This window comes from Cuculus canorus, chromosome 1 (assembly GCF_017976375.1).
Source record: "Cuculus canorus isolate bCucCan1 chromosome 1, bCucCan1.pri, whole genome shotgun sequence".
In the NCBI taxonomy this organism is placed as follows: Eukaryota; Metazoa; Chordata; class Aves; order Cuculiformes; family Cuculidae; genus Cuculus; species Cuculus canorus.
In genome coordinates this window covers 41,626,477-41,638,888 of record NC_071401.1, presented here as the reverse complement: position 1 = coordinate 41,638,888, position 12,412 = coordinate 41,626,477, and the positions used below count along the sequence as shown (strand labels likewise).

Here is a 12,412-nt window from a genome sequence, read left to right as displayed (position 1 = left end):
ACCCTGTTAAGCTATAACAGTAATTTGTTGTGATATTTGAAATATACTTCATGACTTCACTTTTTACTTTTCAGTACAAAGTATTAAATCCACATAAAGGATAACCAGTTTCATAAATGGTGAATATTAATGATGAAATAATTACATTTACACATTTTTGTGCAGCATCATTGAAACTGCCAGTACTTATTCAACAAATACAGTCTTAATATTAAGCTTTATCTGCTTTTAACCGAACTAATCACTAGGACACTACTTCTTTGTAGATCAGTGTTTTATTTCTGGAACTATGTTATTAATTGCAGGGACACTGTGAGCAAAAAGATTTTTAAGTTAGAAGATTGCTGTGGAAATTTAGCTTTTTTCTCTTGTTTATTTAAATGCAATACCCAGACCCCAGAATTCATGTTGCAGTTTAGGAGTAGCTACAGGAAAAAGGTCTGATTAGTCTGATGTACAACAGATGGTTTGAACTTCATGTACACTGGTTTTCTTGCAGTGCAAGACTGGCGGTTTCATTTTAGACTAAACCAGATCAGATGGCTGAATTTTTCCAAGTATTCTTCCTTTAACAATATTTAAAGTATAGTTGGTTCTTTCACTTTTATTCACATGACTCCTTTAGTAACAGCCCCTTTAAAGATGCTAAAAATTAATCTGGATGATCAGTTTATGCTGAACCGTGCAAGTTAAGTAGGCAAATAGAGCTAGAAGGGTCAGAGAAGGATTTCTTGATTATCCAAAAATAACAGGTAATGGAATTTTTGGGATATACCAGTATTGTTGCATTGAATTGATCCAGACAGCTTAAAAAAAATAAGGCTTCTAGATAACTGTGTTTCCTGGACTACATTATATGTAAATAACACTACTAATGAAACTGAGTGTATTTTAATGCACATTATGTTACAGTCTGTAGTTCCCCTTCCTGCAATCCAGTCTATGTAATCAGACCTCTGTCCTCCTGCAGATTACTTTCCCCTTCTTGTTTTATGTATCGCACTATATAAAACACCCATTAGATCAGAGACTAAGGTTAGGATCCTATTTCATTTGAAATAACTGGCGGCAGCTTAATAAGCTACCAAAAACTTGTACCTGAACTGCTGAAACCTGTGAAACCGGTGCAATAATCTACAGTGATGGGGGTCGAGTCCTAGGAGGTAACCCTGCCTTTCTTTTTCAGGAAGAGCTTTTCAGGTTTTAGTAAGATTTTTGCCCAAGTAAGAACCTCAGTATGAAGTCTGGAATTAAATCAAGAAAAGACATGAATTATTTTCAAGTCAATGCCACTGAAAGTAACTGAAAGAAAAAGGATTGAGCATTAATTTGAAATAATGAAAGGAGTTCTTACAGAATTTAGATGAGATTTGAACCTCCTCCCACACAGTGAAGCATTTCTGCAGAATGAACTTTCCAGCGAATACATGAAATTAAATACATAACACAGTGCTAACAATTGTATTTTGATTTTCTTTGCCTGTTCTGAGGTGGCAAAGGTAAGGCATCTTGAAAATGTTCTTCCAAGTCCTGAAGAAGGACATTGTGGAAGTACAAACCTATATACTTTTGGACTTTCTTATGTACCCATGAATACATATATCTATGGTCTATATATATAAAGCAAGACAACAATTTTGTTAAGAAATTAATTATTTATTGGAATAAGTATTAAGAATCATACTATTAGGAATAATATGTGGAGGAAGTTAAATGTCAATTAAGATCAATTACTTAAATAACTTTGTAAGTTGTCCCAGGACCAAGTTTAGGCATACATTTCAAAATGTGTATTTTGAGACATATTTGAGGCTGGAAAAGTTGCGGTTCCTTTTGGTTTTTCCTTCACTAATAGGATACATTGTGAGCTCCTCGTGACATCAAATCTGGAACTTCTAAGAGCTTTCCCAGGGAGCAATATTCACAGGGAACAATATTTGTTGGAAGGCAGAATCCCTGGCTGTGATTTACTGCCCACCAGTAATTCATACACATTTTGAAAATCTGTCATGATATATGTCAGCGTTTCTTGGGCATTTTGCTTTTCAAACCGAGTTGTTTTCTGAAGATGGTATGTTTTTTTTTTGTCATTGTTTTCCATTTCATTCACTCATTTTTCAACACTGGAGACCACACATACTGGGCATACTTCTGGTCTCATTCGCACCCATGAAATTCTGACTTCAGTAGAGTTGCACGGGTGTAAATTAGACTAGAACTTGGCAGGAGAAACCTTATGATTATATTTGGCAGAGGCAGCAGGCTGCAACTTTATTAACATAATTAACAGCTACAAACACACCCAACAGGCCAAAGTAATCTAGTGACAGGAGAGAGAAGGTCTTTGTAGGAAAGGATCATTCACGCTTTCTTTTGGTGTTCTGCTTCTTGTTCCTGAGTTCCAACTAAGGCTTGGAGAGCTTTCAATTGAGCTGTAATTCAAATTCATACAGCTCCTACAAGACACCTTGAACAGACTTTTGCTGATGAGTCTATAGGAACTGTCAGCAATACGGAGATTACTGCAGGAGTGTGATGGTTGAATTGAACTTTACTGTCTGATGTTTTGCTTTTTTGAATTAAATTGCTGGACAAGATTAATTGCACGCAGTAAGAGATTTAAATGAATGGCTTTATAAAGCATTAAAGTTCTAAGTATGTCACATGGGAAAAAAGCTGTAAGGTTTAAATGAATAAATGTATTTAATGCATAAAATGTCTAGGCTAATTTTTTAATTCCTTTACTAACATCTTTTATTGAAAAACCATGTTTTTTTCATCCATCTTAGTTATACTGCTGTGGTTGTGGTAATTTAATATTCCTGCTCCTTGCTAATCTTCTGGTTCAACAGAAGTAAACAATAGGTTTCATAAATTAAAAATACGCTCTTCAGAACATGCTTCTGAAGATAAAAAACAAGGCTGTAAACATTTATGACTGAAACAAACTAGATTGTTCAAATACTGCCATGATGTATCATGTATATCAATATGGCACTGATATCAGTTAGAATGCAAACAAGGTTTTAAATGATGTGCCCCTTCATTTCAGCTGGAGAATCCGCTTTACACCATCTGCCTATCAGATGGTTAGGAACCAGGACTGCGTATTAATGCCACATGTTCGATTTTCTTTCCTCTTGTAATGGTTAGATTCATATTGCTAATAGCTGTGCATGAGCACTGTCGATGAAATTTGTGTGACGATGGAGTGATGAGATATTTATAAAGCTGCCTGTCTCACTGCATAATCAGCAGGAAGAATGCCAGACATAAACAACTTATCAATTTCAGAATATTAATGACAACTGCTATTGACTTTAATCCATTGAATATTTTGGCCTGGATATTTTTTAACTGTTCGAATAAATATTTGTAAAGAATAAAAAAAATATCTCAAGTGGCTGTTTGTGTGATCCTTATTATTTCTTGCATTTCAGTTGCCTTTATAAGATGATTTCTGATTATCTCATTTTTGTCTGTAATGGAAAGGGTAAACCTTGGAAATTCCTTGGCTACTTGTTATAATAGTGAAGTGATATTAAATAATGTTTAAGTAAAAAGGCTTTTTCAAACAATCAGTTAAAAAAAAATCCCAAGTATTTACCCAAGTAGGTACCCATACCTGAACTCTAAAGTTTAGAGTATTAAAATACACATTGAGGTACGTAGCAGTTTATTAACCTCTTCTTTTTAGAATTCATTTGGCTGCCTTTGCTGCTGAGATAAGTGACATAAATCAGGTCCTGTGCTGGAAAGAAAGTTTTTTTGTTGCACGATACCACAGTACAGCACAATGCACCAGTGATTATAATGCAAAAGGCTCTAGTAACTGGCTTGGGACCTTCCTTCCCACTTAGACAGTCAAGTGATAGGAAAAAGTAACAGTAAAGCAGAAACCGTGCGGTAGGCTGGAATTGCTGTGTGCATTAAGCTATAATTCTGAAGATTATTCCTTACTCAGATTTTCCCTCCACTTATGCAGGTGTTTATATGAGACGTGTTTCAGATTCATATAGTTTAAATTAATTGCTGTAGAGTAGAGTAATCATTTCAGTAACTTGTGCAGTTGTGTGAGAAAAGGAATGAAATTAGTAGTTTAGTTTCTGCTTCTTAAAATTATCATTTATTATCACAAGCAGTAACTTGTGTAAATGATACTACAGAACTAAGCAAGCTGTATTTTAGTTTCCCAGTCCCTATCCAAAGGTTATGGCTTCCTTTAGAGGGAAGCATTATGATCTACTTTGGAGAGAAGCACTGAAATATACATATTTGCAAATTTTGTAGCAAAAGAGAGTTTGTATTTTGCTAGTTCTGCAACCAGGTCATTACCTCGATGAGACGTAATATTCTATTTACAGGTGGGCTCAAAAGCCCAATGTCTAGTGTCTGTTTAATATGGTATATACTATAATATTTGGAAGCTCCTAAAAACTGCTGGTCTAGAAGTGCAGTCACACTCGAAAGTTTGAGGCTTGCTGTTGTGTTCATTGCTTGTATCATATCTGAATATTCCTCCAAAGGATTGTTCTTTCAAGGTGCTAGTTTTAGCTTGTCAGTGATGTATATAAGAAAAAGGAAGTATAGATTATTGCATTGTTCAATGAACACAGGATGCAAACCAGAGTTCAGAGGTGCACCATCCCTTTTTCTGTGGACTAATTTAGGGACTCTAACCAAATTTGTGTAACATATAACTTCATATCCTTCCTTTAAGGTAAAAATATCGTTGGAAGCAATCCATGTTATTGTCAATACCTTCTTAAGATCAGAAAAGGCACAATTTGTAATAGTGGCAGAAGCTAAAATAAAATTAAACCCTCATATTTATCCACCTTCTGATTTGATTTGTGGCTTTTGGTACACCATCTTCAACCCGAAGTAGCAGTTTCCTAAATAATATTGATCTGTCTATGCATAATGTAATTATCACATACTTGGTAATTCTTGTTGCACTGGGAGGTGTTAGAAGTGAGCCTGTGAGCAGGGTTGGGAAGCTGGAACTGTTTGCTAATCTTTATGCGGCCATGCAAAGAAATAAAGGAAAACAACCTTGAGTCAAGCCACAGTAATATTCAAAGGCACCTCTTATGCCACCTCATTGCTTTCTCTGGGATAGCAGAGATTCCTGATGTCTGTTCACCTTCTACCTTCTCCCTGCTGGATTTTGCCTTCTGTCTTTCCCCATCACTAGCTGAAAACATGGCAAAAGTGAACTTATTTTCCATTGAAGGAGGCAAAGGAGACAACAAGAGGCTCTTGGAAGCAATAGTGGTAGCAATATTTACCTCAGCACCCTGGGATTATTTGCTTATTTGGTTTTTCCTACTAAATTGCACTCCTCCTATGCTGGGCAGCGGCCTTGACCCACTGGAGTAGTAAGCCGTAGAGTTAATTCCTCTTGAGATCCGTAAGACACTTCACACTTTTCAGAGTAGCTGAAAATCATGCAAGCAGGCACCTGTAAACTAATTGCACTGAGGTTTTTTTAAGCCTTCTCCATGGTGAGAGGATGATTCAGAATGACGGAGGGCCTGTTCTCCTCTTGTGGCATCACAGGCTGAGATTGCTTAATTGCCTAGACCTTACCTGATTTAGTGCCTTCTCTTTCATTTCTTCCATTCAATTCTTTTTAATTTCCATCTCTGCTCCCTAGATCAGTTATCACAGAATCATAAAATGGGTTGGGTTGGAAGAGATGATCTAGTTTCAATCCCCCTGCCACAGACAGGAACACCTTGAACTAGATCAAGTTGCTCAAAGCCTCATCCAACCTGGTCTTGAACACCTCCAGGGATGGGGCATCCATGACTTCTTTGGGCAACCTGTGCCAGGGTCTTACTACCCTCACATAAAAAAAAAATCATCTTCTTAATGTCTAATCTAAATCTACAATAGTTATGTGGGGTAGGCAGCTCATGGGAAGTTTTGACCAAAAGTTATGATGTTAAGAGTGTATCTAATTTTTGGTTTTAAAGGCACTGCTGGACCATTTCTCTGACTGCTTTTGACAAAGAGAATTTTTCTGACTTGCAGAACATCCTTTTAAATGGCTGGACAGCAGAAGTTTGGTTTAGTAGGAAGACCGTTTGGATTTCCTAAACATGGCTTTGGGGTTGGGATTAAATGGGTTTAATAATTCCTCTTCTCATTAATAAATGCGTTAATGACTTGAAGTTTTGAGGATGCAAAATAAGTATTTTACTAATGTTCAGCTTTACTAACCTTTCTTCTAAAACCACTTTCATCTCTTACTCTTAAAACAAAAGTATAGACCTATTGCTTTCTGTTTTCTTTAGAATGACAAACATATGAGATGTAAAGGCATTTTTTTTCTCTAAGTACGGCTATGTACATGTTCGCTGGATACTTAGGACACTATTTCAAAGCTCAGTTAGGTTTCTGATATCAAGTCTTTGTATCATAGTTAGTTATGATTGTGTTATGACTGTAGTTACTGGATTCCAAGTTAAAATTTAGGTGGATATATTGGAGTAGCTGTCTAAATAGGATGTGAAACATTTCACTTGAAAAAGTTGATAGCATTGAAATCAAACAAGAAGAAGAGTATTTCACAACGTTCTCCATTCATTATGTAGCAACCATGAAAGAAGAATAACAGTCTTTGTCCTTTCAATAACGAAGAATTGTAGAATAATGTATATTAAAGTTAGTTGTTCCTTCTTTGCAGGCCTGACAGCAGCAGCTGCAGCGGCAGCAGCTGCCACCAATGCCGCCATAGCAGAAGCAATGAAAGTGAAAAAAATTAAATTGGAAGCTATGTCCAACTATCATGCGAATAATAACCAGCACGGAGCAGACTCTGAAAATGGAGATCTGAATTCAAGTGTCGGTAAGTCTCAGACACAGCATTATTGTACATCCATAATGCTCCGGTATTTTATTAACATGGTGATTGGTCTGGACTTCCTTCTGAAATCCTTGATTTGATGTAAGAAGTTGCATATTTGTTTCCCTTTTCTTACTGTTCTTAGTTTTATTTTCTATCTGACCTTTACACCAGCATTCAGTTGCTGTTACTATTACAGAATCGCTCTTTCCTTTGCAGGTTACTTTTGCAGACTCCAGTTAATATTTTCCATGAAAGAAAGTGGTTTGATTGCTTAGAGTTCATTTTTCAAAGTACAGGTGGGGTGACAGATGATGGTGTCAAAGTGAAATTTAACAATGTCTCCTGCTCAGTGTGCTGGGTATCGACTTTAGGTAATTCAGAACACAAGCTTGAAAGCAAAATATTTCATACTTTCATGTGCCCTGTGACAAAAGGAAAACATACGTACACAATAAATTATTGCCACGCTCTACAGTTCCTATCATATTTTATTTTAATAAACACATTCTTAAAATGTAGTTAACAGGTTTTTCCATTTCCTAAGCAGCCATCAGCGACTTTTGTTCTTTCTCAAAAAAGAATTGTTTCAGTATACTTTATTCATTTGTTTGGACGATTTGTTTTGCTAAAGCATACTTCAAAGGTAGAGTAACTTTTTGTTGTTGTTGATTAAATCTTTAATCATCTGTGTGTGTCTGCTGTAAAATGTTTTGTTATGCCATTTCATTGTATTGGCTCCTTTTATCATGTTGAGACAGTATTAACTCAGCAACAGAAATTCAATGACAAAGAGGTATGTTCAGAAGACTGCAGGCAAGATTGGTGCATACTGGGAAAAAATGGTTTAAGATAGGGATTTTGTTTGTTTTTTTATTTTGGCTCTTTTGTTTAGTTTTGTTTATTTTTTAGTTTTTCATCTCCTGAATACATTTGAAATTAATCTTAGAGAGTTATGTATTAGCCTTAACATAAATAAATATGTTTGTGAACAGCATTTCTGTGCAGTTCAGTAGGCATTGGTAAGCTGTTATTTAGAAATAATGTGAATTGCAGTTCAAAGAACCTGTTCACCTAAGCACACGTTATTTTAAATAGCAATACATATGCATTACCAGAAAAGGCTTAAAAAAATGCCTCTGTGATGTCAAAGAAAATAGTCTTAAATTAATGTGTTAGTACTCAGATACCAAAACGTGCAGTCACTAGGATATTAGTGGAAAGATTGTTCTCTTGGAGAGAAGACAAGAGCCAGTAGAGAGCAGGTGTCTGTGAAGTCTGGGAGGAGGAGATGGGTACAAATGAAGTGGAAGGACCAGGTGGCTCCTAACGTACTGGAAGAAAAGTGAAGTAATGAGAAAGAGTAAAAAAAAGAAAGTGGGAGGATAAAGAGTTTGTTCTAGAACTAGAAGCTAGTTTATATTTGAATTTCAGACCTGGGTGCACGCATTATGTGAAATAAAATGTTCACATATTGGATTATGGAACTGTTACACTGCGTGGCTGTTCTATGGACAAACCACTTGTACATCCATGGACATAGAAAAGTTAACATGCAAACCACATGAAGTATTCGTAGGAGAATGGATGGAGGGAATAACTGAATTTCCTCTGAGTAAAAATCAAGAAAAAAATCTATCTTGAAATACTTGTTTGAGGCATAATATAGATATCTAACCTGCTTTCATACAGCTCCGTTGTTTTCTCTATTTAAGAAAATACATTCTAGCTATTTTAGTAGGGAAAAGTTAGCTAAGCAAGATTATTTATTGTCAGTGTCAAAGTTTCCTCTTCGCCCGTTAACTGACTTGTTAATTTCAGTTAATTTCCTGATTTAACTGAATGAAGAATTGATTTGATTTTGTTCAGAAAAAAAATGTTTTTTCTGAGTGGAATGAATAACATTCCAGTGGTCTCTGTTCCATAAGGAATGGTTCTGGAAATACAATCTGCTTGGTTGTGCATCCAGCCTTGAGCTGTACACTTCCTAAGAATGTTTTCTCTAAAACAGTTTGCATTTATTTGGTTTGGTTTTTTTTATGTTTTTTGGGTTTTTTTTTTTTGTTTTTTTTGGTAGTAAGTCCTATCTAGTGTCAGTTATTCCCATGGAATCAGAGTAGTGATTCCTCCTTCTACTAATGCCAGGATACTACTAGGTTTATTAAGTCTCCAGATATTAGTTGCATATTTTATTGTCTTGGCAAGAACCTGTATTTCAAAAGTGTTGCTTTGTAGTAGGTATAGGCATTTCTTTTCTCACATTTTTTCAGATTTTTTTACTGTCTTTTCAAATAAATATTTTCAAGTCCATCTAGCATTAATTATTTAAATTATGTCTTGTTAGGCATGATTTTAAAGTACTGTGTTACTGAATATTGACAGGAAGAAGGAAAAAAAATAAAAGAAAATGACCTCTTCTAGGTTAATATTTTAAATTATGTTCTGTGCTGGACCAAACTGGAAAGGAACAAACAAACCAAGCAACCAGGCTAAAAGCTTATTTGATACATCTTAGCACATATGTAAAGCATTCTGATATATTAGTGTACATAGATTCACCATACTGTATTCTTAGTTTGTTCCAATGCCTATGTAGAAGAAAAATAAAATACGGGCTCTTGAATTGAATTGTGATGTTTACTTCCGAAATGTCTTGCTTTTTGATTTTAATCAGATGCTTCCTGTGTCTTACGGAAGTCATATTTTTGTAGATGAACATTGTATAATTATACACAGTTTTTTTAACTTGGTCCTTTGAAGCAGTGGCTGAAAGGTTAGTGAGTGAAGGGAGTTAAAGGAAGCCAATACACACTAATAAGTAATTATTTTATATCCCTCAGTTTTGCATGGTAACCTTGAGCTCACATCCTCCCACCAGAATTATCATTTTAGAAGGGAGGAAAAAAAAAGGAAAAAGAAATTACAGAGGAATCAGAGTGAGGTATTAGCACACTGAGTAAAATATATAGCTGCAACGCCTTTCTCCCCCATCCACAATCAATTGGATTCTTTTAGTTTAATATTTACTTGCTAAGATGAGATGCTAGTCTGCATGGTGATAAACAGTCTGCTACTGGCATCTGAAGGTGACCTGTCAGTTCATATGGACAAATCTCCTGCTTACTGAAATGTACAAAATAAATCATTAAAGCTGGCAGGTGCTCATTCCCAGATTTAAATCACCATAGATTTATGATTTGAATTAATGCTTCATTTGGTCATAGAAATAGATGCTGAGACAAATGATATGCAGTGGTTGGGGCTTCCATACTGTAGCCATCCTAATATTGATTACTGAGATGTCTTTGCAATCTCTTGTTTATATCAAGTACTGTCTTGTGACAGCTTGGCTGATATGAGCAACATTGCAGATAAGAAGGAAAAATGTCCTGGGTTCTTTTTAGTGGCAATTCTGCATACAACATGCAGGATAGATAAATTACTGTTTTTTTGTTTAAAAAATGAATTCTGTACAGCAGCAAAGAAAAAGGATTATGCTGCATGTTGTTTTTTTCCTAATTTAATTGCAGAATTAAAAGAAAGAGTGACAAGGTCGAACTCGAAATTTTGTTGAAGAGGTTCTGCTCTTTGTCTTATTAACATCTTAGGACAATATTACAATCAGTTGTATATGTACCATCTATTACTCTAAAGTTATGGGTAGATACAGGAGATCAATTATTTCCTTACTGCCCTGCTATCATACTTCATTAACCTGCAGTAGCAAAAGAGAAGCCTTTGAAAATAAATACATTTAAAGCTACTTCTGCAAGCTAGGCTTTGCTATCTATAACTTGATAGGAAGTGAAGAACACTATACTTTTGCTTCCCGAACATTTTATATAATGAAAACACCTTTGCCACTTGCTAAAATCTGACTCATAAAACTTGTAAACAACTATCAACAATAGTAAATTACTTGGTTAGTAGGAAATGAGTTCATATCTATTCAAAATGTGATCTCAAAACAGATGTCCCAAGAAAATGTCATTGTTTAAACTACATTCATACAAAAAAAAGTGCTATTATTTCTTTAAGGAAGTGAAGCAATCGTGAAGACTTTGGTGTTCTCAGTTTCTAAACACAGTTAGGAAATACAAGGCAACATTTTACACTTGGCTAGCATGTTAATCCATAAACAACCACAAAATGTGTTGAAAATTGAGATGTTTGTTTGGCATGCTATGTTTCCTATTCATCCTCATTACCGTGCAATATTTAAAATTATGAGACAAATGCAAGGTTTCCTGTGATCTGTTGTTCAAAAGTAACAGTTGCTCGCATACTATTATCCCTTTTCTTTTCATCCAGAATCAGAGATAAAATTGTTTAGGTGAAATTATTTTTCTCCAGTGACCTTGCCCAATAATAGAACAGTACAAAATGCAGTCATTTCCTTTTTCTAAAAACACGTGTCTATTTTGAAGGAAAGAATTACTTTTATGGTTTCAGGAAAAAGTCTTGGAGACCTTGAAAAAGCAAATAAAAGGAAACAGAGAATGCAGGCCACTGAGCACAGCTCTGCAGTTGCACATCTGATTCTCTGCCTTGGCAATGTTAATGAACCTCAAATCCTCCCTATAATTAGATGAGGGAATTGCTTATATTTTCAAACAGATGATGCTGCTATAATGAAACGATTGACAGGGAACTTAAGAGTGTCTATAGTAGTCATTTGGTTTCTCGGTTTGGGCGTTTTTACCTTTCCCCCCCTCCCCCCCCAATTTTTTTTTATTTTTTTTTTTTTTAATGTGTAAAAAAGAAGATTGGCTGTAGATGTAGGTCCTGGGAGACTGGGAGAGGTAGTAATTTACACAGAATGCTATGACAGGTGTCTCAGTATAGCATGGAAATAAAATGGAAGAGAGAGGAATGATGGGCAGGTACGGCAATTTTTTGGGAGGGGGTGTCCTGTGCTTATTCTGCCTGGGTTCTTTAAAAGGGGCCGAGACTCAAGAGATGGATCCGGATTGAGTGCACAGCTGTAACTGCTGATGAGCTAATTGCTCCTTATCTCTCAGCCCCATTCATCTTCATTTTTTACCAATTACTGAGAATTATCTGTGTTCTCAGTTGGATATGAGAGTTAATCCTTTTTGGTTAAGCTGGCGGTAGTGTGAGCAGATTCCAAATCGTAGGGTGAAAAAGCCAGAGCAAGCTTGTTCTCAAACTCTCTCCAGTTCAATGACAGTATCACTAGTTCATAAGAATTTTTCTGTTGCTTAACAGATTAAATGCGGATTTTGTTTTTTACTTCAGTACTTTTGTTTATACATATTTTTCTTATAGTGTAAACTGAATGTCTATTCCTAGGTGGATGGATGTGCTCCCTTTCTAAGAATACTTGCTTGCAAAAATAAAAATAAGATAAGCCAGAATGATTATTTGCAGTATTTCAGTGCTTATTGCATGATACATAACACTTCTTTTAAAGACAAGACTGTGCATGCAACACGGGACATAAGACAAATGCTTGCCAATGACATATATCTACTTTTGTAAATTTCTTTGACATTTGTGGATGAAATGTGTTGTCTAGGTGTTAGCAAATGCATAATC

General features: G+C 35.5%; 1 protein-coding gene across 6 annotated transcripts in view; it reads left to right on the top strand.

Moving 5' to 3' along the window:
• The window catches only part of DACH1 (dachshund family transcription factor 1), a 365,247-nt gene that overhangs the window by 184,555 nt on the left and 168,280 nt on the right, over window positions 1–12,412 (top strand). For all 6 annotated transcript variants that reach the window (XM_054066079.1, XM_054066085.1, XM_054066075.1 and 3 more), the window contains exon 3: window positions 6,695–6,856. In XM_054066079.1, coding sequence (XP_053922054.1) covers window positions 6,695–6,856 — 162 coding nt within the window. The remainder of the gene's footprint in view (window positions 1–6,694; window positions 6,857–12,412) is intronic.